The sequence below is a fragment of the Aulonocara sp. 'chitande type north' Nkhata Bay genome, linkage group LG3 (genome assembly GCF_057382095.1).
Source record: "Aulonocara sp. 'chitande type north' Nkhata Bay isolate Kocher_YH1m ecotype deep benthic linkage group LG3, A_spYH_male_GT1.1, whole genome shotgun sequence".
NCBI lineage: Eukaryota > Metazoa > Chordata > Actinopteri > Cichliformes > Cichlidae > Aulonocara > Aulonocara sp. 'chitande type north' Nkhata Bay.
Window position 1 is genome coordinate 10067985 of NC_141346.1, and position 26404 is coordinate 10094388.

The window sequence follows — 26404 nt, forward strand, 5'->3', positions numbered from 1 at the left end:
GACATCACTGATCAATAATCAAAGAACACACAGATCAAACTGATTGATCAGCCATCAGAGGAGTCGGATCAATGGAGCTGCTTCTGTTCCTGATGTCCCCTGTTTGATCCTGGACCTGAACTCTCCCTGCAGAGGAGACACAAGACAGTCACACACACAAACACAAATATCATCTCTTACAACTGAGGAAGTTTGGGGTCTCTCCTGTGATCCTCGGGCCTTTCTATATAGGCGCTGTGGAGAGCATCCTCACACAGAACATCGCATCCTGGTATAGGAACAGCTATGTTAAGGACCTAAAAGCTCTTCAGAGAGTGATCTGTACAGCAGAACGCTGCTGCAAGGCTGCTTTCCCCTCCCAACAGGACATCTGCACCAGTAGGTGCTGGACAATAGCCCAGCTATGGAAGGACCTGTCACATCCCAGCAAAAAACTGTTCCAATTACTGCAGTCAGGCAGAAGGTTCTGCACCGTGTGCGCAAAAACAGAGAAACTCAAGAGCAGCTTCTATCCTGAGGCCATCTGTGTGTTAAATCAGGACATGCCCCCCACCATACGTGGCTGAGACAGGACTTATTGTTACCACATTCTGATATCATGTCTGATCTAGTATTTTTTTTCTCTCTTATTTTCTTTTCTAAATGTACCTGTATATTGTTTACATGTTTGAAATAAATTAACAATCAATCCTTCTGGCTTCACTACAGCACAGGACACTTTAACACGTCACTCATGCAAAGTACATTCTGAGATTCAAACTGTAAATTTACAGATTGTTTTATTTTATTTATATAATGTATATAATTCACTCACTTACTGCACATAATGTCCTCTTTGTACATATTCACTCACTGTATATAATGTTCTCTTTCTTGTTTTGTTGCACAGTCGAGCAGCTTCTCAGGACACATTTCACTGTGTGTTGCACTTGTATAACGATGCACATGACAACTAAAGAATCTCACATCTTGAATCTTTAAATATGAACATGAAGACAGAGACAGACAGATACCTTTGACTTTCAGCGGGATCATTTTGTATTGGATGACACTGCTGCTGTTGACTATACAATGATACTCTCCACTGTCTCTCTCTATGGGGTGTTTCAGGGTCAGACTGAGGTCTCCAGTTCCCAGCAAGTCTTCATTCATCTTTGTTCGGTCTCTGTAAATCTGGTCCTGTTCTTCAAGCTGGTCAGAGCCGCTCTCATATACATGGACCTTCCTGTCATCACTGTCCCTCCACACCACTACAACGTCTTTAGGCAGGTTTCCTGTTGTTTTGAAGGGCAGCTCCAAAGACTCCACCCCCTCATCCACCTCCACCTGACAGACTGAGAGGACAACAAACAAAAGATGAGCTGTACAGACAACAGCAGCAAGTTTTCAGGGTTGTAGAGAAAGCTGAAGGACAGAAGCAGATCAGAGCAGAAGGCAACAGGACAGAAAGTTAAAGCAACTTTTTGAGCTGTTGGAGATGCTGAACAAACGTGTGAAGAGGATTTGTTACTTTGTCTGGAGGCTAAAAGGACTCTGTGCATCTGCATTGCCTGCATGGAGCATGAAAAGGTTTTACTCTAATCCTCCTGCAGAGTAGTTTCTAGAATAAATAAAATGAAGTAATTCAGGAGGACAGCTCCAGTCCACCATTTCCAGTGTTTCCAATCTCTTCCCCTGGCCTTATTAAGCTGATTCCTAAACATTGCACCAGCAGCTAAACTGCTAGTCCACATTCAAAAAACTGTGGTTTTATCTGGCCCCCTCCCCAGCAAGACAAGGGTTGATATGTTTAGCTTGCTGGCTGTCTGAGTGGTGCCCAAAAAACAATGTGGGCCTTCTAGATAATTGAGAAACTTTCAGGATTAAATCTGGTGTTGTTAGGAGAGACGGCATCCATCCCACTTTGGATGAAGCAGCTCTTATTTGTAAAAACCTGGTCAAATATATGAAAACGTCCAAAAATGTGCCCTAAAGGCTGATTCTGTTCATCTGGACGCAGCATTTTCAGTGGGAGAAACGTTTCATCACTCATCCATTCTCTCTTGGCTCTTGACGGAGGCGGTCGCACTTTCTCCCTCTCCTTCTCCCTTATCTTTCCTGCTTGGCTTCTCATGTCTTGTATAGTGTTGCTTATTCTCTAACCCTAAGAGAGTCTCCCAGACTTGTTCTCTAAAAACATAAAGAAGAATTATGGATTTGATCAACTGGTCTCTTAACACAGGGTTTGTACGCCTTTTTCAGGGTCAAATTCAAGCACTTTTTAAGCACTTTCAAGGTCCCTTTTCAAGCTTTTCCAGCACATGCCGCTCCCCCGAAAAAAAAAAGAAAGAATGCATGTTTCAATTCGCACCGCCTCAGTAAGACCATGTGAAAATGAAAACAAATCATCCTAGGTGAACTTAAACACCTTTGTTCCCCTTTTGTTAAGTAATAGAAAAACGCACCACACAAAAATACTGTAGAAGGAAACGGTTGCCTTATATACAAAGTGTATAAACTCAAAATGCACATTTCAATTAAAAATTAAGATGTGACAATGTGAACAAATCAACCCCAAAAAAAGAAATAAATAAGTCTTCTCATCAGAAATTGATGCTTTTTTCCTGTGTGACAAAAAATAGGAGACAGATGTTTGTTTGTTTTTTAAGTTAATTCCCAATAAACTGTTTTACTGCTAACTACATCGCTGTCTGTATTATTGCTGAAGTCCTAAACGATCACCTTTAAAGTGTTTGTGCTAATAACATCATGTACAGTCAGACATGGAGAACAGCACTGACTGGGAGGCTTTGAACAGATCACATAGTTCAATTCAACATATAAGACTTTAAGAATCCACAAGTATCTACTTAAAATCGATTGAATTTATCATTCGTGATATTATTTTGTACAATTCCAATGTATTTTGTATCTCCCTTAAATAAACAGGCAGCCTTAAAGTATGAAATATTCATATACAAAAACATATAAATGTGTGAACTGTCTCAGTGGCTGATAGTGCTCCACAGGCCTCAGTGTGAGCTTGAAGACATTTATGAGTTTTAAGTAGTTTAATGTGTCGGTGCTGACGATAAACACATTTTGAATGAAAGCCGGGGAACTTTGGTAGCACAGAAACAAGTGGCTATTCTTTGTGACCATATGGATCACTCATATTACCATTATTTCAAATACTCCAAAAAGCTGGGGTCCAGGATGTAATTGGCCGTTTTTGACTACTTTTGATTTGGCCTCTACATTTCACCTTTAAAAACTGTTTATCTTGCCAATCTGTTATTTTCTCATTTTGACAAACTGTATCAGCACAATTTATCTAAATTCAGACTAAATTTAAAATACGAGTAGAAAGTGATATTATTGGCTGTAAAAACCCCAAGCATGTTTACAATCTGCAATCTGCCTTTGGTGGCTTTTTTGCAGCAACTGTGACGATCACTAGTAGAACTGACACGCAAAACAAAACAACTACACACTAACTACACAAGACAACACACTAACTTGAGACTCCAAACACGGTAAACCTCACAAATTTCTCATGTATCAAAACTCTCTCGCTCTCTTTCGCTCACTCCTAAAACTTCCCCCTCTTCCGAAACAACCAGATGCCACATGTTGCCATATCATTTTTTTGATTGGTCAACATGGTGCATTTTTCCACCAATAGGAAAGGAGTGTTTTTTTCTTTTTTCACCAATGACTGTTGTTTTTCACTCACAAGCAAAGCGTGTTTGCTAGCACTCTCCTTAGAAAACGCAGTTTTTACCATTTCTTCCCGGAGTAAACGCCACTGTTTTATTAAAAACAAAAAAACATCGGTTTCACGTGGCCTATCAACACAATTTAAACACTGGTATATAGTTTGAAGTCCGCACGTTCGACCCAAGTTGAAATGGAGACTCTGGGTCCGTCGATCCCAGAGGGGTAATCAGAAAGCCTAAGTTGGCTAGTTTATGTATCAGGCTAATGTTTAAAGCTTTCACTTAAGTAAATTAACTCATATCACTGCTAAGTAATGTTAGCTTAGTTAGCTAAGTTAACAGCATATTCCATAATAGCGCTGCCATACTGCATGACACTCAGTGCATTTCAATCATTTCTCCAGCGAGTTTGATAGCTAGCAAAATAATAATCATAATTTTTTTAAAAATAGCATGTGTAACGTACACGTACGGGAAAATTATTTACTAGGACTCACTTATCATGCTTAACCGGGTGAAGGGACACTTTCTCTCGGCTGAACAAGGAACACAAACACACACACACATGCACCACAACAGACCTGCACTCAAACCAGCCCACTGAATGAACAATGGACTACGAGGCCAGTTCCTTGATCATTAACATGCCACTGTATGACCATTGATCAGCAACCACTGATCTAAGACCATTAATGAGTGATCAATGGATGTGTACATCCTCATCATTGAAATACTGTCCACTGGCCTGTAGGTGTGAACAGACTGCAGAGTCCTGGCCTGATGAGGTGGCTCTTCTGCGTTGTGCCAGCTGCTTGTCCATAGGTTGTTTGGTTTCCCCGATGTATAAATCCTGGCAATCCTCCTGGAGTGTTGGCGGTATATTCGCTTATGAACACTCGTGTACAAGTATGCACAAGGAATCCCGTTGTTATAATACTCCACACGGATTTGGGTCTAATGTGAAGATCTCCACATTAACTACCTGAAAACAGTGTGATTGGTTTCCCTCTGCAAGGACCTACATGGTCTTTCTTCCCCACTAATTACTTTCTGCAGAAGAAGTAATTCCCCAGCTGCTGTTTAAAACCACCAGTGTTTCCAATCATTATCATATTTCTGTGTGTCCTCAAAGCTTTGAGCTACTGCTGTCGGTGTGTCCTGTGTTCTCCACCTAAAGGAAAAACTCGCCTGGCATGTTTAGCAAAGAAATCCTGCACTGACTCCATAAGATTCACTCTGACTCCAAACTCAAAGCCACTTTTATCAACAATCAGCTTCTCATTAGCTGGAAACAGAAAACCAAGACAGAGGTCTGCAGCACTGACCTCTGACTTTCAGCTCCACTTGTTTCTTGAGGATGTTTCCCTCCCTGCTGCAGACGGTGCAGGTGTAGGTGGAGTTGTCTCCATCTGTGGGGTTTTTCAGCATCAGACTGAGGTCTTCAGGGTGGTTGTTCCCCGTTGCCCCTGGTGAATCTATCTCATCGCTGGGTGAGCCTGAGTGGGTGGGGGTTAGGTGGTGTTAGTTCTATCTTTCCAAATTATACTTTCCAAAGACTCGTCTTGAAAATCTGCTGACAATTTTATACATTAATATAGTGTCACCATAAAAACACTTAAAAATATAAGTGTTGTTATGTAATTTCAAAATCAGCAGTTACATCTACAGGCACCTAAGAGTCACTAATTGGTCTAAACATGTGATTAGCTTAATTAGACAGTTGACAGTGTGAATAAATGTGGCTTGATGATGGACAGAAACACAGTGTCAGTGTTGCTCTTTGTTGGTTGTCCAACAAAGTAGCAGAACGTTGTTTCGTTTTTGGCCGAGAAGTGTACGAGGCAAATCAAACTGTAGCTTCTCAGAAGGAAATGGTTTTAATTTAACTGAAATGATCCATAAAAGATTTACATTTAAGACAAAACAAATGTGTTACATATGCTCACAAGCTGAGTTCTGGCATAGTCATTATTGAAAGTGTGCTAACCTTTGACCTGAAGCAGTTCCTTTTTTTTTCTAATCGGATGTTTCCCTCCTTGCTGTAGACGGTGCAGGTGTAGGTCTTTGTGTCTCTGCCTTTGGGGTGTTTCAGGTTCAGACTGAAGTCTCCAAATTTCAGCAGTTTTCTCTTCATCTCTGTTCGTCCTTTGTAAAACTGGTGCTGTTCTCCAGGCTGGTCAGGCTGGTCCACGTTTATGAGAACATAAACGTGGACCAGCCTGTCTTTCATGTCCTTCCACTCCACTTTAGCATCTTTAGGTATGTGAACTACGGCTTTGCAGGGAAGCTGGACAGACTTCACACCTGAATCCACCTTCACCTCGTAAACTGAGAGGACAACAAAGCACAACATGATGACATCAGCAGCAGATGGCAGACTCCGATCCTTCTACCACCTTCACAATCACCTGCTGGTCTGAGAGGACAAGGAACAAAAAATGATCACATATAGAAGCAGCAGCCATTACCACAACAGTGAACTACACTGTTATCCTAGTACAGTGGAACCCCGACTTATGAATACCCCATTTAACAAAAAATTCAAGTTACGAAGGCACTTAACGGCAAAATGCCCGCGTAACAAAATCTGCTGGCTCTGATTGGCTGAGCCCAGAATGCCTACAATGCCCACAATGCCTTCCAAATGACGTGACAACCCCCTTTGCTTTCGTACTTGCGCTTCGCTGTTCCACTTGAACAACGTATTGTTGTTGCAGTTAGCAATTAGCCTATAGGCTATCGTTTACTCAAAAGGCGCGATGGGTGCTTCGACTTACGAAAATCTTCGACTTACGAAAGACCGTCGGGAACAAATTAATTTCGTAAGTCGAGGTTCCACTGTATTTACATTCCTCTCCTCTGACTCTATCCTTCCAGTAGTGTTAATAAAGTATTTAAACATCCTTTGTGTGGCCATTATCAGTTGATAGTGTGCTGAGCCTCGTGGAGTGGTGCACAGATACTTTTACATGTTCATTCACTGCAGAAAATAATACAAAATCACTCATTTGACATTTTTTAAATTTTTTTGCATGTTAAATCGAGCACTCAGATGAAACAAACCTTGCACCCTCCTAATGAACTAACGGGTGAGAAAAACATATCAGGGTTTTCAAACTGTGCTAAAGAGCCAGCAACATGCGGCTAGCTTATCTAGGATTATTGTCTCAGACAAGGTGCCAGCTCAGAGTTCAGCTTCACACCTTGTTAAACCAGATCAGTGGAAACAAGTCCAGACGCGCACAGATCACTTCTAAGGAAAGAGGAAGACGTTCAGTTTCCTCATAGTTTCACACCTGAGTGCTACGGCTGGAGGCGGCTGCTGCGGCACACACAAAGCTCCACCTTCACCCCGACATGGAAACATGCACTGAGAGAAGGCCTGAAGCTCAGCCAATCACAGAAGAGAATCGGGAATGAACTTGATCAGCTGAGAACAGAGACGGTGATTTGAGGTTCAGCTGTCAGAGTGAGGCTACCTCACAGTGGACCTGAGCCCCTTTCCTTGTGCATCTCCCATCAGTTCAGTTCTTTGGGTCCTCACAAAAGCAAAGACCTCTAGGGCAAAGGTGAGGTGTTCTTCCTATTCTTCCTCCCCGCAACGTGACATACAAAGAAACAGCAGAAAATCCTTCGCCTGTACGTGTGTGTCATGGTCCTCCAGGCCTGCTGTGTGTCGCTGCCATTTCTCTCTCAGTATGAATATGTAGTGTTTTTGTGTTTGTTTCTTTAACCAGGCCTGCTGGGTCCAGGATCCAGGACCTTCACCCTCCTCCTCTAACCGTGCAAGTGAACCAGCTCCCATCTGTAAGTCTGCTTTCCTGTTGTTGCCTCAAAGATTACTCATTTGTCATCTCCTCAGTGCAGCAGCCCTGGTGTTGTTTCCCCGCAGAGAGGGAGAGAGAGCGCCAGCTGTGGAGTAGTGCTGGTAGAAGTGTATCGAGGCTTCGAGACGACCTGAAACCGTCTCCACAGTGACACCTGCTGGACAATTTGGCTATCACTATAGGAGTAAATGGAGCTCTCGCCCTGAGTGAGTACTTGGTGACATGAGGCCTGGGATTTTCTTCTCCTTTCAAGAGACTGAAAAGAAGCTCAGTCATGTGAAAGCCTGGCTTTCAACATCCCGTTACTCCTGTCTACCTTCTTTATCTCTTCGACCATGTAACCCTTTAACCTTCACACACTCTCTTTCTTGATTGAAAAAGAACAAACTCTGGGACTGAATTCAGAAGTTCAGATGGTTCAACTTTAGACTTGAGAGGAAAACGATACTTCTGAACCAAACAAAGGACTAAACTTTGGGATGGAAATACAGGATTTTACATACCAATGAAATGAATGGGACTAAATGAGAGGAGGATTTAATGCAGCTCAAGTTCAGAATCATGAGGCCAGATTAATGGCATGGTTAGTTTTCCCTGTGGTCTCTCTTTTCTGCTGCCTGTAAGATCAATCTTCAACATCCTTTGTCCATTGTATCCACTGTCCCTCCCACGCACATGTCCACACCGTCTCAGTCTTGTCTCTCTAACTTTGCAGCGAGTGCACTCCCTTTACCAGCCTTAGTCCTTGTGTTTAAAGTCCCTACTCTCACCTCCACAGTCCCGTCCTTCCTTCTGTCTTGCTGCTTCCAAACAGCTTTCCTTGTCTCCTCCTTTGTTTGCATTAACACCCTGTTGGTCAACAGCACCAGAGGCCATCATCATGAACCTGGGCCCTGACTGATTCAGTACGTTTATGATCCGCATGTCTGATTTTGCAGAGATTTTATGTCTTTCCTGATTTGACCTTCCCTATTCAGACACACAGTCAGATGCTGCTCTGGTTCAATCAGCTCTCTAAAGCGATTCCTCTGCTTCCTCAGATCTGCTGCCAGCTGCTAACAAGAGTTCAAACTGTCTCACTGACATCGTTTCATATGTATGAATGCGTGATACAGCTTCTACTCCTGCATCAAACTATAATGTTCTCCATGTAACACATTTGGTGTGTATATAGGCTACATGGCGAATTCTGATTAGTAAAATAACACAGTGTGTAACATCCTTCAGCATCAACTTAAATCTCTGGAACGCTTGATGTAACCCAACTGTGATGATGAGCACCACAGTCGCTGTGCACCAACACAGTGTTCTTTACTGTGTGTTCACCACAGAGAGGCAAGCTAGCCTAACTCTGCCCTGAACTGCACAGTATTTTTATGCAACCTTTAAATAAGACAAAGTTAGTACACCCCGACTGTTATGCAGGAGCATTCACAATATGAAAAAATATAACTTCACATCATAAACTGTCAAGAGATTTATTCTAAAAGACGCTTCTTCAGCTGAGAGTCAGAGAGTGAAGACACACACGCTGCAGACTTTACTTACAAGGGCGTTCACAGAGCTCACATCAGAGTGGGGCCCTGTGAAGTGTGCGCTCTGTTCTTGCACTTGTCTTTATTTATACACAAGAAAAATGAAAACATGTGTTCAGTGGAATGTTGATACGTGAGCATGTGTGTGTGTGTGTGTGTGTGTGTATGTGATTGTGTGTGTGTGTGCGAGGTCAGAACTGCTTGTTCAACTTCTTACTATCGCTGTGGGAAGATTCAGATAAAGACATCAGAACACGTTTTATAAAGAACAATCAGCTCTAAGCAAGGAAAAGGTCATCATGCAGTATTCTATCACATGTAAACTTATATCATTAAAAGCTTATACTGACTACTAAGTACAATTTTCATTGATACACACTTTGAAGATGCAGAGCATGATGTCCCATCATCAGACTGTAAACAAACATCCACCAGGCTTCTTTGTTGGCAGAGGTGATGATTCTCCCATCAGGGATCAGTAGCGTGTATAAACCTGTGGTATAAGCAGCAGTCACTGAAATATTACTGTTTCAGATAAGAACTCTAGCACATAAAAGCCAGGGTGGGAGGGATCTGTGCAAACTGACTTACTTTATTAACCAGTAACTTCATCAGTCATGACAGAAGCTAATATTTCTGTCCTAACATCGTTTAAACCAGTGGTTCCCAAACTTTTTTTTGTTGGGCCCCCCTTTGTTTTACAAGAAAAATCCCACCCCCCACCTTGCGCATAAACACATCCTCCAACCACACACACCCATATTTGGCTCCATTGTGGTTTATTTCACACCTCAAACATTTAGTAAACAATTAAGCAAATACAGGTAATCTGCACTAAATTACAGGTAGTAAGAAAATAAACTACTAACTCTTTTACGCTACGTCCGCACCTACACGGGTATTTTTGAAAACGCAGCTGTTTCGTCCACGTAAACGGCGTTTTGAATCACAGAAAACCTTTTTTGTGTTTACGTGTGGACGAGGAATACAGAGTTCGTCACACAACGTCAAAGGTATGTGGCTACTTTCACGTCACGCTGTGCGCCACGTTATTGTTTACATGAGATGAATTGCAGAATGATGCAGATAGAGACAAAATACTGTTAATCTGACTGTCTGCAGGTTTTACAGGCAGTTACTGTCCCTCCATTTACAAAGGCAGAGGCGTCACGATGTGATTATTTTACATTTAGTTGTTTTTTTCCTGTGTAATAATATTCAACATTACTTTCAATACATTTTTCAACAAATGCCTCTTACTTTCAGTAAAGTTTCACTGTTAGAGCCCTGACCAGCATCCTGCAGCATCTGGAGCAGCTGTGTGGTGCTGTCATGGCAATAAGGATCCAAATCTGTGGGGATGTTTCCAGCAGGGGTTATAACCTGCAGTCAGCAAGGTGTGCCTAATAAAGTGGCAGTGTTTATGTCCCAGTGCAGCAGCATCAGAAAACGGTGGTTTACATCTCTGTTACAGGAAACCTGAAGAGTTAAAACACAAGAGAAGAAAATCTAAACGTTACACAAAGAACATAAAAGAAGTAAACTTCATAAAAACTTCACAAATGATACTTTAAATGAAAAATAAATCCCTGTAAATAATTCAACAGGTCACATGTTAGAACCACCTTAACTAAACTCTGTAGCCGGTCACTGTGGTTTGTCCCAGCAGCTCTTAGGAAACAAACTGCTAACTTCAGTGTCAGCACACACTGTTAGTAAACTATGCAACACTGAATTCAGGTTTCAGTTGTGTTAAGTTGTGAAGTTGTGATGAAAGTCTTCTTACTGACACAGGTAGGATGGTCAGGCGTCCTCTGTTCCTTCACCGTTCATGAACTGTCACTTATAAAATGCTGCCAAACATCAACTACACTCAATAACTAAACGTGTGCAGGTTAAAGTGATGGACGCCCAGATCTGCACTCCAAATACAAACAGACTAAAGGTGTTTCCTCCAGAAACAAAGACAATATTTACAAAGGTCTCACAGGTAAATTGTGAGCGATCACAGCAGCATCTCATCCTGACTAACAGCTTTTAGATGCAGGGAGAGCGTCGTGGTTCAGAGGTGGTTCAGCAGATGATGAAGGCCTTTCTGTTGCATTGTGTAGTGCTGTGGAGGCCATGATGGTCGACTGGGCCTGCTTCTACTGAACTCACAAACACTTCTGAGGTATTTACACCTGAAGCCTCATTGAATGTGAGTCAGAAACAAACGGCTCAGCTGTGATTAATGGATGTTTCCCTGCATTTCTATTTTCACACAGTTTATTTCTTACAGCAGGAAAACTGAACAGAATGTATGTAAGAGGTCAGAGTGAGGATGACGTCACTTAATACAGGAAATACATGTTTGTCTGTTTTGATGATGAAGGACTTCTTCAGCTCTGTAAACAGCTACACTTGAGAGGACAGAGGTGATTTCATGGATCAATAACAATGTGTTTATCAGCTTTCATCATCGCAGTGCAGACATGACGTCAGATCTATCAGAGTGAAGGCCGTCTCTCTGATGACGTCACAGAGCAGAGTCCTTCTGTCCAATAAAGGATCTCAGATCAGCTGCTGCCATCTTGTGGCCACAGTTGGTTACTGTCTCTGAAAGTTGTCTCATGTTTCCTGTTGTCCTGCTAACAAAGGCTGGAGCTCATCATGCTGAGAGGGCAGCAGCATTTTGTGGCTCTTCACACATGTTCATTATATTCTGATGATCCTGGATGGAGACAAACTACAGATAAGTGTGTTCAGCCCAACTAGTTTATCTCATTACAGCAGTTTGATGTTTCCCTTTGAATCCCCCTGAAGATCCTGACAGTGAAGCACGTACATAATACTCCAGCCTTTCAACTCTGAGCTTATTTAGTTCTATTAATACACTGAAATCTCATTTGTGTCATGAAGAAAGTCTTTAATCAAACAGAATTCAAAGATCAGAAACATTTCATATATGGAGTTAAACATGAATCATTGTTTCAACAACATATTTATTGTTGTCATAAACAGACAAGAAGACAACAACAAACTGCTCCTCCCATTCAACACATGTCAGTCCATATCCCAGCAAACTAAATCATCTCCATTTACACATCAAATAGAAACATGAATCACTTGTAATGATTAGAAACTTGATAGAATTTCAAATCTAGTTTGGGGAGTCATTCAGTGAGAAACAGTGAAATGATTTTCCATGTGAAAAGGTGGACAGCAGAAACAGAAAGAAACAGTGAAACTAAAAGAGAAACAAAGAGCTTTGGAACAACGAGGCAGCAGGAGGACAGCTGCAGTTTAACAGCTTCAACTCACTGACAGGAAACAACATTAGAAACATCATCATCCTCAACTCATCTGCTGCACTGACACTGACACCTTCAACGGACACACCTTCAGTTTACCATCAGTGCGAATGAATGGAAACATCCTGTGAGTGAAAGTGTGTGTGAAGGTGTGTATGTGTGTGTTAGTATCAGGATCAGAGAATGACAGCTTTCCTCTGTTCCAGTCCAGATTCACTCTGATCCTCTGGAGCTTCTTCTCCACTGAGAGAGCAGTTGATGGAGCTGATGGTGAGCATGTGTAGTACATACCTAAACTGCACCCTATTCCCCATAATCCAGACAGTTTGTCTCCCTTCCTCTTCACAGACATGGCTAACACACCCAGTACCCACCATGTACTGTCTCCAACTTCAACATCCCAGCTGTGAGTCCCTGAGTTAAAGCCCTCAGAGCCCAGGACAGAGCAGTAATCATCAAACCTCTCTGGATTATCAGGAAGCTGCTGCTTCTCTCCTCCTCTCACACTGGTCAGATCTTCAGACAGGATGAGGTTTGGTTGAACAGTGTTTGGGTCCAGAATGAGAGGAGTGTAGGAGACCATGTCCTTCATGTTGTTCCAGATGTTGAAGGTCAGGTTGCCCAGGTGTTTGGCCTGGTCTATCAGAGCTCCTGAGGGCAGCTGTGGATCATCCAGCAGGGGGCAGCGCTGGACTCTTTCCACTGCAGCCTTGTAGTTGTGCAGGAATGAGACGTCTTCAGCTCTCAGCTCCTCCTCTGTGGCTCTGACTGTGTCTGAAAGAGCTGCTATCTCTCTGCTCAGAGCCTCCATCTTCTCCTTCATCATCCCACTCTTCTGCTCCTCTTCCTCCCTCAGTGCAGCCAGCCTGGCCTCCTCTTCCTCTGCTAGAAACTGCTGAAGCTTCTTAAACTGCTCCTTAATCTGCCTCTCTGTGTGTCGGGCCTGGACCTTAATGTGTTCTGCTGTTTGATCAAACTTCACTTGAACTTCTTCACAAACCTTTAACTTCTTCTTTAAGGGCTCCAGAGTTTCCTGAAGTTCCTTCTTGTGTTGTTGTGCAGCTTCATCGATGGGTCTGAATCTGTGATTGGTGTGTTTTTCTGAGTCTCTGCAGACGACACACACTGGCTGCTGATGGTCCAGACAGAAGAGTTTGAGTTTCTCAGAGTGCAGACTGCAGAGAGCCTCTGAAGCTCTCTGATCTCTCTCCTGTAAGAACGACTCACACAGGTTCTTTAAAGCTCGGTTTAAAAGTGGATCATAAACTGATATTTCCTTACAAACTGGACACTCGTGTGTTGGTCTCTCTCTCCACCATCTCTTCAGACAGGCTTTACAGAAGCTGTGGCTACATGACAGAAGAACAGGATCTCTGAAGACCTGCTGACAGACCGGACAGCAGAGATCCTCCTCTGATCTGGAAGCCATTGAGTCTGTGAGTGAAGCTGAAAACAGCAGACAGGAAGTACAGTCAGTCCTGGCTCCCCTCCCTCCTCTACCACCTTCACTGAAACTTCCTTTGAGTCGTGTTTTTGCTCAAACTCACATTCAGTGTGTGGAGCGTCAGCAGCTTGAAGCAGCAGTGTTGGAGTTTTCCACTTTTCTCTCCTGTAGCTGGACTCACTCAGAGGAAGCTGCTAGTTTGGTCTGAGCTCAGTCTGATCGTCTGTGCGTCTCTCTTTACTGAGGACGAAGAACTTCCTGTTTCCTGGTTTGTTGCATGTTAAACACGGGGGGGAAGCTTCATTCAACTTCCTGTATTGCTGCATGACATCAGCCCACAGCAGCAGAGACCGTGGAGCCAACATGTGAGAAAAAAGGCAACACGCTGAACATCTGAACCACAGCAGGAAGTGCGACTCTTTGTAGACCTGTGGACAGGAAACACACAGCAGGTCCTGATCAGTAACAGGGTCCAAATACAAACATGTGTTTATCAGCATCTGTATATATGAGCACACAGAGAGCTCAGCTGGACACACACTTCAGTCCTCCATCAAACACAACACACCTACACACTGTTTCCACCAGCTGCAGCACAGTCCAGTCTTTACAGTCAGGGAGGGCTTTTAATTTGAAAGGCACCACACAGGAAGTTTCAGAGGAACAGAAGAAGAACCAAAGGATGGTCTGTGATGTTAAGGTTAGGGTGATCAGCATCAGCTGGAAATATGAAACATATCAAACATGTGAGGAAGAAGCAGCAGCAGCTCACACGTTTACCACAACCTCACACAGTCCTCTGAGAGCAGCGTGGCCTCCATCAACACACAAACTCAAACGCACAAACTCACTGTTTGATTATTGATTGATTGATTTTCAGAGATAAGTAATTAAAGTTTATTTATTAAGCTCTTTTCACAGTGGTCACAAAGAGCTTCACACAAAACGCTGAAATAAACATGAACATTAGGTGAAACTAAAGATTCAATAAGACAGTAAAATAAACAGGTAGTTTTAAAATAAATAAATAATAAATCATTTAAATGTTTGTCATTAGAAAGCCTGTAAAACAGAAACATTTGAACAGCTTTTTTAAAGAATCCACAGAGTCGACTAAACGTAGTTGTGGAGGCAGACTGATCCACAGCCTTGGTGCCACAGACTGAAAGGCTCTGTCACACTTAGTCTTTAGTCGTGTACAGGGAACAACTAACACATCATGAGTCTGAACGGAGACAACGAGCAGCAGTTTACTTTGTAAGAAGCTGAGATAAATAATCTAGGACGTGATCATTTAGTGTTCTGTGTGTTAAAACAAGAATTTTGAAACAAATCCTGAAATTTATTAGGAGCCAATATAAAGAAAATTAAATAGCAGTAATGTGAGCTCGCTTGGAGGCGAGAACGACGGGATTTGTCCAGGCTGGTAAACAGGACATTACAATAATCTAAACACGATGACACAAATGTATGAACAGTGTTTTCCAGTTCAGCCGAGGAGACCATATGTCCCAGTTTAGAAATGTTCCTTAAATGAAAGAAACAGGAACGAGACAGATTTTATATGTGAGTTGAAGCTCAGAGAAGAATCAAATATTCCACCAAGATTTTGAATGTTGAATTTTGAACAGTTGAACAAACAGAAGAAAGAACCAATTTTATATTTGCAGTTCAGGAGGAGCTGTGATCAAGGTCTCAGTCTTGTTGGTGTTTAAGACAAAGTGTTTTCCACAGAGTGAATCAGTCCCCTGATTTAAGCAGTGCACTAGGGTGGATAGACTATTGAGCTGATGAGGCTGAATGTCGTTGGCATAGAAATGATAAGAAATGTTATTAAAAGACTGAATAATCCATCGAAAGGAAGTAAAAATTAAATAACAATGGACCCAAACTAAACCCTCTTTAACCCTGCAGGTCAGGGAGGCAATGTTAGAGGTGAACTTTTTTCTATTAACAGAGTCCTGTGAAATAAGTAAAAGCCATTAAAACACAGAGCCAGATACACCAGCCAAGACCTGAAGTCTATTAAGTAGGATTTTATGGTCAATATTACAGGAAATGATTACAGAAAAAAATCCCTGCATTAGAAACCATTTAAAGATCATTACAGACCTTCAAGAGAGCAGTCTCAATGGATGCTGCTTTTAAAGCCCGAGTGAAACGGGTCACAAATCTGTCATTTGCATAGTAAAGAGCTGAACTCATTTTCTAACATTGTTTCTAATAATTTTCTCACAAATGTCAATTTTGAAACAGGCTGATAATCACCAGCAGAGCTGGCATCAAGACTGTTTCAACAGAGGAGTGAACTCAGCATGTTTAAAATAGGATGGAGCACAACCTGCCTCAGTGAAATGTTAATGACAGACAGCCAGTGGCGGTCCTAGGCTGTTTGGTGCCCTGGGCGAACACTAATGAATATTGTGCTGAACACAGTCCAAAAGATTCAACAAGCTACATTCAGTAAAATCATAATTCACGTCGGCAGTAATGACACCCGGTTACACCAATCGGAGGTCACTAAAATCAATATTGAATCGGTGTGTAACTTTGCCAACACAATGTGGGACTCTGTAGCTTTCTCTGGTCCCCTCCCCAATCAGACCAGGAGGCACATGTTTAGCCACATGTTCTCCTTAAATTGCTGGCTGTCTGAGTGGTGTCCCAGAAACCATGCAGAGAGTCAAGTGACTTATCTCCAGCAGGCAACAGTGGATTAGGAGCACAAGAACGACCCCAGTGGCAAAACATCCAAAAATAACAATAAAAAAAGAGACGAGGCTTGAAAGCACGGGGACGGGTCCGGGGAATCTAGAACAGAGAGACAAATGTTACTTTCTGAGGCGGAAGTGTGGGAAACTAGGGCTCGACGTGTACTGACAGGAGTCTTCACAACAATCCAGCGTTGAACAGCTGATCTCCTCCTTCTGATATACCAGCTGGTCTGATGAGGCCCAGGTGTGCATGATCTGGGAGGGCGTGGGCCGAGGGCGTGAACCCGCCATGAGTTCCGCCCCGGCAAAACAGGGGAGGGGGAGAGAGATTGCTGATTAGTGCCTTGCCGACCCTGCAGGTCGTGACAGTACCCCCCCGCCAACGGGAGCCTCCTGGCGACCCCCAGGCTTCCCAGGGTGAGCCACATGGAAGGGAAGGCTCCCAGGAGGCGTTGCAGGACTTGTCTGACGTGATGTACATGATCTGGGAGAGAGCGGGAGAAGATGAGAATGTCGTCAAGGTACACAAACACAAAACGATCGATGAAATCTCGGAGAACATCATTGACTAGACTCTGAAAGACAGCTGGAGCATTAGTCAGTCCAAATGGCATGACCAAGTATTCAAAATGGCCCAGGTGCGTGTTGAAGGCCGTTTTCCACTCGTCACCCTCTCTCATCCTGACTAAGTGGTAAGCATTCCGCAGATCGAGCTTAGTAAAAACGGTCGCCCCCTGCAGGAGTTCGAAGGTGGAGGATAAGAGCGGCAGAGGGTATTTATTCTTAACAGTAATGGTATTGAGACCCCGGAAATCAATACATGGCCGAAGGCTTTTATCCTTCTTAGTGACGAAAAAGAACCCGGCAGCCACAGGGGATGAAGAGTGGCGAATCAGTCCATCAGCCAAGGATTCATTAATATACTTCTCCATGCATTCACGTTCAGGTTGAGAGAGACTGTATAAGCGACTAGTGGGAAGGGGTGCACCTGGGAGCAAATCAATACTGCACTCGTACGGGCGGTGAGGAGGAAGAGAGCGGGCTCGGTCCTTACAAAATACTTGCTTGAGATCATGATACTCTGACGGGATAGCTAAAAGGTCAGGGGGCTCGTGTGGTAGTGGTTTAGCTGCTTTAATGGGAGTAGCTGCTGTCAAACAGGTCATGTGACACTCCTCCCCCCACCCCAGAACCCTCTCCTCCCTCCAGTCGAGCACGGGGTTATGCTGGCGTAACCATGGAAATCCTAGCACCAGGGGCGTGAGAGGGGCTTCAAAGACATAAAACTGCAGCAGTTCAGTGTGATTCCCAGACAGCGTTAGGGACACGGGTTCTGTAACATGAGTTATGTCGGGAAGACGTTGACCGTTTAAAGCGGTGACCTGCAACAAGTGGGGTAATGCCCGTGTGGAAATCTTAAGTTTGAGAGCCAGGGAAGCATCTATGAAGCTCTGCTCCGCACCAGAGTCAATCAGCGCCTGAAGAGAGTGAGAGGCAGAGTGGACAGTCACTTTAGCGGCTAGCATGAAGCGTGAAGGAGAATGTGAAAAGGAGACCTCGCCCACCCGTATCCTCCTTTCTACCGGCGGGCGGGGTCTTTTGGCCGAGCAGGACAGACCTTGGCGAGATGGCCCTTGCGGCCGCAGTAAAAGCACTCATCGGATCGCCATCTGTGTGCCCTCTCCTCCGGGGAGAGTTGGGAGCGTCCGATCTGCATGGGTTGCTCCTGCTCGTCGCCGCGGTCCACTTCTCGATCGCTACTTCCGCTTCCGCCGGAAGCTGACTCCGCTCGCCCCACAGGCCTCTGGGAACCGTAGTTGCTGGCGCGGTGACGCGCCCTCAAATGTTCATCAACCTTAACACATAAGGCGATCACCTCCGATAGAGTCTTGGGCAGCTCCCTCATTAACAGTTCGCCCTTAAGGACATCACAAACATTGTTCAATAAGGTACTTATCAGCGCAGGCTGCCCCCATCCCGTCTCCTCAGCCAGTGTCCAGAACTCCACAGAGAAGTCCGCCATACTCCGTCTTCCTTGTTTTAAGTTCAGCAAACGGTGGCCCGCTGCCTCAGCTCCGGTGCCCCTTTCGAACACACTTTTGAACTTTGAGAGAAAATCAGCATAGGTAATCTCCGGGCTAGTCCGTAACACTGCTTGGGCCCAGTTCAAGGCTTGACCGCGGAGTAACTGAACGAAAAAGGCTATCTTAGCTCCATCACTTTCATACGTTCGCCGCAGCTGCCTAAACTGCAACGTAATCTGCGTTAGGAAACCAGCACACTTGTGGAACTCACCAGCGAATGGCTCCGGTGACGGTAGAGCTCGTTCCAGGGGTTCCGCGGAAGCGGGGGCTGGTGGCGTGGAGTGTTCCGGGGCTGGCGGCTGTGCGGGAGCAGACGGGGGTGGCATAGCGGGACCTGGCAGTGGAACGTGCTGAGCGAGAGCCTGAGTGAGTGCGATCAGCTGTTGGTTAATGTGTTGTAGCATCTGCTCGTGTCGCTCCAACACGGCTTCTGGAGGAGGGGTGGGTTGTAGAGCTGAGTCCGCTGGATCCATAGTATGGCTGGATTGTTACTATCACGGGTTGCTCTGAGGATCCACTCGCAGAACTCCGGAGTGTGTTGTAACAGAGACAGTTTATTCACAAAAATCTTCACCAAGTGTATTTACAGGCAGTGTGAGGACAGTTCTATATACAAGATGTGCGAGGACGGGTTCCAGGGCTCCAGGGAAAACAAGGGGATCACACACACACTCACGCCAACCTCTCTCCGTTAGCGACCAGCCACCTCTTACACGCTCCACACGGGGAAACACGGGGACGGGTCCGGGGAATCTAGAACAGAGAGACAAATGTTACTTTCTGAGGCGGAAGTGTGGGAAACTAGGGCTCGACGTGTACTGACAGGAGTCTTCACAACAATCCAGCGTTGAACAGCTGATCTCCTCCTTCTGATATACCAGCTGGTCTGATGAGGCCCAGGTGTGCATGATCTGGGAGGGCGTGGGCCGAGGGCGTGAACCCGCCATGAGTTCCGCCCCGGCAAAACAGGGGAGGGGAGAGAGATTGCTGATTAGTGCCTTGCCGACCCCGCAGGTCGTGACACAGGGACGTCAGCTGCCAGTGCACAGCAAAACAAATTCTGACCTGTGAGTGCTTTAATGCAAAGCATTTCACATTCGATCAACAGACAGCACCCACAGCCACAGGAATTGTGGCAAAAAGGTCACACAAGTTTGTTTTCACAGAAAACTCCACACACGTGCACACTAACATGCAAACACACTCAGGACGTGTTCAGTACTGTTACCCAATATTCATTCCTTGTTACTTTCTGCAAATATCTTTGGTTGATCTTTCATCCAGTTGATTAATAAATTACATGATAATAAATTTGATAAGCTCGAGGTTTGTGTCTACTTGAATTGATAAATGTGCCTTTGGATCAATATGATTTCTGCTTATATGTCAAGGTTAGTGCTGTGGCAAGCAAGATGAGGACCCATATGAAGGACTCACAAGACACAGAGGGATAGGGAGGCAGCTGTATTAGTGTAGCAAGCCATTCAAATATAAAAGCACCAATAACCAAAACTCAGGAAACTAGAAACTAGAAACATGGAACTAAAACTAGGAAACTGGAAAACTAAGACTGGAACAGAAAACTTGGAATTATGTGACGCTCTGCAGAAACACACAGCAACAAAGGATAATGACGAGACAATGGACAGAGGAAAACACAGGGCTTTAACACACCAGAGAGTGATGAGGCAATGGGACACAGGCGGGAAACACAGCTGCGACCAATCTGACAAAATGGGGCAGGGCGGAAGCAAAACTGAAAACTCTGAACCCAGGACACAAGACTGTCAAAGTAAAACAGGAAACATAAGACAGACACAGCACATGGATGAACATAGAGATTGGGGACACGAGACATGAAATGTGGAACACAGAGAGGCACAGAGACAAAATATAAATTCTTGAAACTACAGAAAACAAGTAAGAAACAAGAAAGACAAGGAGTATAAAATGAATAACACAAAATCAGAAAGAATTCAAAAACAGAAAATACAAACCCTGGGTCCTCAGACCCAGTACCTTGACAGTACATATCGGGATATCACTTATTTTAGCATATAATCAACCATTCCATCAAAATAAAGACTATTTTGTGGGAAAAACAATGAAATTAGTTGATACTTAGGTGTTTTTAGCTGTTTTTTGTGTCTGAAGTTAGCCTTTGTCCTTGATCATTTGTCTCCATCTTCTAAGGTTTCCTTGTGTCTTTTATTATCCATGTGCACTGTTGGATTCCTGATTTGTTCATTTGCTTAGATCCAGTGACTGTGGAAATTTTATATCCCTCATTTATAATTATCAGACTTTACATGTTATACATAACAGATTTATTGCAGATTAACTGTTAAGAATAGCAAACACATAACTGGATTAAATTCACAGTAAGTGCAGTTGTTTGCATTTTTTTTTCATTCTTTTCTTCAAACCAGCGTGGCTCAATACAAACATCTTCGTGTTTACTATGAAAACACACACAGGTGTAAGAACAGCCAATGGAGAGGAAGCAAGCAAGCACGGGGGTAGGAAGGATGTCAGGAAATAAATTAGGACAAATAAAACAGAATAATTAAATACAAATACACTCACACACAGGAACAGCCAGCTGTCTGTACCAGAGATCAAACTCTACTGCCCTGATCTCTGACATGATTAACTTTGAAACCTTGAACTGTGTTTTTATCTTTTGTTTTTTTCTAAAGCAGCTGTCTAAAATGTACAGTGTCTAAAATGCAAAGCCTGATCATGGCCAGGCCCCATGGCCATAGTCCATGGGGCCCGGCCAGGCACAGCCCAAAAAAAGGACATGGGTCCATCCTCCTGCAGGCCCACCACCTACAGGAGGCGCCGTAGTGTCAGGTGCAATGTCTGCCAGGCGGTGGCCAGAGTGGAGGCCCTGGCAGACTGATCCCCGGCTACCAAGACGAGCAATTGGGACAAAATTAAAATAAATAAATACAAACGCAAAACTCAAAAATGGCACAAAACCCAGTATGACCAGTACGAAGTCAAAAGACATACAAACAACACGTCATATGGAAGTAAAGTAAAATCACTGGTCTGCTTTGTGTGAGACTGACCTTTAAATAGAAACATGTGGAGAGATCCTTTAATATTACAATGATGTGTTATTGATTGACAGATTGCTTTACTTCAAACATGTAAATAAAATGAAAAATAAACAATTAAAAAAACTGACATAAATGCACTGTTTCATTCAGTTGCCACGGTGACATAACAGGTAAAAAGAGTGACAGTTTTCTGCATCTGAGAACTCTGACTTTAAGGACACCTGCAAACCCATTAATCTGACTTTGTACTTATACCATTCTGGTCATGTGATCATGTGGTTGTAGGAATGCTCCTCTTCCTCAGAGGATCCACCTGTGCTTCCTCTCCTCTCTCCTCCACCTGTTACAGTGAGGGAACGTCCTCCATGATGGAGGAGCTGCTGGAAAGTGCTGAGAGTTTCCTCCAGAGTGAGACCTCTGTCACAGTTCAGAGGATCTACGGCAGCAGAGACCTTCATGGACACTAAAAGTCTCAAACACACAACAACAACATCACACTGACTCCACTCTGACATCACTGATCAATAATCAAAGAACACACAGATCAAACTGATTGATCAGCCATCAGAGGAGTCGGATCAATGGAGCTGCTTCTGTTCCTGATGTCCCCTGTTTGATCCTGAACTCTCCCTGCAGAGGAGACACAACACAGTCAGACACACACACACACAAATATCATCTCTGACAACTGAGGAAGTTTGGGGTCTCTCCAGTGATCCTCGGGCCTTTCTATATAGGCGCTGTGGAGAGCATCCTCACACAGAACATCGCATCCTGGTGTGGGAACAGCTATGTTAAGGACCAAAAAGCTCTTCAGAGAGTGATCTGTACAGCAGAACGCTGCTGCAAGGCTGCTCCCCCCTCCCAACAGGACATCTACACCAGTAGGTGCTGGACAATAGCCCAGCTATTGAAGGACCTGTCACATCCCAGCAAAAAACTGTTCCAATTACTGCAGTCAGGCAGAAGGTTCTGCACCGTGTGCACAAAAACAGAGAAACTCAAGCGCAGCTTCTATCCTGAGGCCATCTGTGTGTTAACACGACACTCATGCAAAGTACATTCTGAGATTCAAACTGTAAATTTACAGATTGTTTTATTTTATTTATATAATGTATATAATTCACTCACTTACTGCACATAATGTCCTCTTTGTACATATTCACTCACTGTATATAATGTTCTCTTTCTTGTTTTGTTGTGTGGCAGGATGAATGTTATCCCTCGGTCCAACCCACTTTCAGCCTGGCCCATTAGGGGGCGCTGGTATAAATAGTGGCCATTTGAGTGTCTCTGGGTCGCTTGCCTGTGATCTCCTTTTTGGTCACCTGACTTCCTCTCGGTGTGGTAGAGATCATTTGTGGGTTACTCCTCTGAAGTCTCCATCGCGGCTGGTCGTAGCTATAGAAGCCTCCTGAGCTATTCTGCTTACGTTCTATCACACGGCTTACTTGGTACGTAATCAACTTTTGTTACGCTCTCTGCCTTCTATTGTTCTTTTATAGTAATTATTTATTATGTTTCGCAGGAAGTGTGGGCCTTAGTTTTGCGCCAAGCTACGCGAACTGAAGTGCTGCTGTTTTGCCTTGCTGTGCTTTTACCGTCTGTTCCCGTTGTGAGAATTCTTTCCCTGCTGCTGTCGGCTTTTACAGTGGACGTCGGCGTGGACAACGGCCATATGCACGCCGGTTATCGGAGACAGCTGGCGTGCATATTGATCGACTGTTAACTTTTCGTCGTGTGGACGGCAAGTTGGAGCAGTACGGCGATTCCGTTTGCTCCAGATTTTAGAGTTTTATCCAGATTGTATGTTGTTTTATTGCTTTTGATTTGTAGTTTGGATTTTTGTTACACCACTGGTGGGAGGCCCTTTTTCTAGCTGTAGATCACCAGTGTGGTCCTGCAGTTGGGTTATCCCCCGGTGCTACACATTAGTTTGTTGTAATATATTAAAATTTTCTTTGTTTCTTTTATTCAGATGCGGAGTGCCGACGTGGAGGAGACTAGGGTGCCTTGGTGGTGGGATCCCTTGAGTGTACACACCCGCCTTGTTTAGTTTATTAGTGTGATAGTGTGTTGCACCTGTGTGTTGGTGTGTTTTCTTTCTTTAGTTTGTGTGTGGCATCCCTGCCCCTCCACTGGTAAGCCTCAGCTCTGAATACCCTTTTAAGCATATTTGTACTTGAATATTTATGATTGTGCTTTTATATGGTGTTTTAAATAATTATTAATAAATTGTTAATTTGTTTATTATTGAACCTCGTCTCTGGATTGAGTATAGCGAACCCAAGTGCCTTTTTGGTGATTTAGTGTTGTTTCCAGTATTCTCTGGGTGAAATTCCCAGGGTGGCGTTGTCGTTCTTTAAAACTGAAGAGTATTTACCTTATATCCCAACCTCGTCTCGCCACAGTTGCACAGTCGAGCAGCTTCTCAGGACACATTTCACTGTGTGTTGCACTTGTATAACGATGCACATGACAACTAAAGAATCTTGCATCTTGAATCTTTAAATATGAACATGAAGACAGAGACAGACAGATACCTTTGACTTTCAGCGGGATCATTTTGTATTGGATGATACTGCTGCTGTTGACTATACAAGTATACACTCCACTGTCTCTCTCTGTGGGGTGATTCAGGGTCAGGCTGAGGTCTCCAGTTCCAGCAAGTCTTCATTCATCTCTGTAAATCTGGTGCTGTTCTTCAAGCTGGTCAGAGCCGCTCTCATATACATGGACCTTCCTGTCATCACTGTCCCTCCACACCACTACAACGTCTTTAGGCAAGTTTCCTGTAGTTTTGAAGGGCAGCTCCAAAGACTCCACCCCCTCATCCACCTCCACCTGACAGACTGAGAGGACAACAAACAAAAGATGAGCTGTACAGACAGCAGCAGCAAGTTTTCAGAGTTGTAGAGAAAGCTGAAGGACAGAAGCAGATCAGAGCAGAAGGCAACAGGACAGAAAGTTAAAGCAACTTTTTGAGCTGTTGGAGATGCTGAACAAACGTGTGAAGAGGATTTGTTACTTTGTCTGGAGGCTAAAAGGGCCCTGTGCATCTGCACTGCCTGCATAGAGCATGAAAAGGTTTTACTCTAATCCTCTTGCAGAGTAGTTTCTAGAATAAATACAATGAAGTAATTCAGGAGGACAGCTCCAGTCCACCATTTCCAGTGTTTCCAATCTCTTCCCCTGGCCTTATTAAGCTGATTCCTAAACATTGCACCAGCAGCTAAACTGCTAGTCCACATTCAAAAAACAGTGGTTTTATCTGGCCCCCTCCCCAGCAAGACAAGGGTTGATATGTTTAGCTTGCTGGCTGTCTGAGTGGTGTCCAAAAAACAATGTGGGCTTTCTAGATAATTGAGAAACTTTCAGGATTAAATCTGGTGTTGTTAGGAGAGACGGCATCCATCCCACTTTTGGGTGAAGCAGCTCTTATTTTCTGTCTTTCTGTCTAAGGATGTCTTTGTCCCTGTAGATGGTGCAAACGTATCCTCCACTGTCTCCATCTGTGGGGTATTTCAGGGTCAGACTGAGGTCTCCAGTTCTCAGCGGGTCTTCATTCATCATCGTTCGGACTCTGTAAAAGCCATCCTGTTCCCTGATGGTGTTACGTGTCTTTGAATACACGTGGACCAACATGAAGTCTACATCAGAGCGAGTCCATTCAACCGTGGCATCCTGTGAGAGGTCAGCTGTCGTTTTACAGGGCAAGATGGCAGACTCCGATCCTTCTGTAACCCTGGTAAGATTTACAGCAATCAGAAGTACAGGGTTCTTTGAATGCATCGTAGTCCTTGTCTGATAGTTTAATTTCCGGGCTTGCCCTGAAGGCACCATCTGCAGCTCCGTGCGCGTGAAGGTGTGGTGTAGAGGAAAAAAGGACGGCAAGGAAAAACTCCATGCTGCCGCGGAGCACGGTTTTTTCCAGTTGAAAGAGAGAAAAGAGGTTCAATTAACATTTGTGAGAGAGCTGTCGTTAGCGGTGAACCACAGACTGGTACCTACCTGAAAGGAGTCGGAGTATTTCTTCGAACTTTTTGAACTATTCTGGTGAGTTAGCCTAGCTCACTTAGCACCGCTATTGCAGTTCAATGCACTGAAAAAAAAATAACTAACCAGTCAGAATAGTAGTAAATGTGTTTAATGATGTTTAAGATGTGTTTTCATAGTATTGCAATGTTGTGACAGTTTTGTTTATTATGAGTGTCTAATGCTTTCACTTTCTTGGGCCTGCTAGTTCAGCCGCGGCCAGCTAAGTGGTTATGCGCAGTTCACGTGCAATAGCTGTGCTGTTACTGTAACTGCGGGTGATGCACAGTAATACCGGTGTATTTACTTTTAATGTGTCACAAGATGCAAATTTATTTTAATATTTCAAAAGAACCAAGGACATTAGGAACAAGGACATTTAAGGAATGTGGACATCTAACGTTCTGCGTATTTGTGTGCAGACTGGGTTTTTTTTGAGGTACAGTTCCATGGGTGCCAAGTGAGGAGCTGGTATCGTGGGTCTAAGACACTGTTGCTGCTGTGGAGGCCTTCTCTGTGTCAGGACGCTACACGTTGATGCCTGCCGTACCAGGAGGGCGGTAGGGAAAAAAACAAAAGGAAGCCCACCTGAGAGATACCTTACCATTTTCTTTGCTACTTTTTCCCCGCCTGAGATTCAGGTCGTTTTCAGTTCTTAACCCAGGACAGTGGGTAACTGAATAAACTGACACCATAAGGAACTGGA

At 44.0% G+C, this 26404-nt stretch overlaps 1 protein-coding gene and 1 pseudogene across 1 annotated transcript; both read right to left on the reverse strand.

Moving 5' to 3' along the window:
• Nucleotides 1-34: 34 nt before the first annotated feature.
• On the reverse strand, nucleotides 35-25233 carry LOC147333891 (uncharacterized; annotated as a pseudogene).
• On the reverse strand, nucleotides 12014-14040 carry LOC147333892 (nuclear factor 7, ovary-like). Its single transcript, XM_086271181.1, has 2 exons — nucleotides 13901-14040; nucleotides 12014-13799 (listed from the first exon to the last, which is right to left on the reverse strand). Exon 2 carries the CDS (start codon nucleotides 13780-13782, stop codon nucleotides 12397-12399), a length of 1386 nt encoding a protein of 461 aa, XP_086127307.1. The 5' UTR covers nucleotides 13783-13799; nucleotides 13901-14040; the 3' UTR covers nucleotides 12014-12396.
• Nucleotides 25234-26404: the final 1171 nt, after the last annotated feature.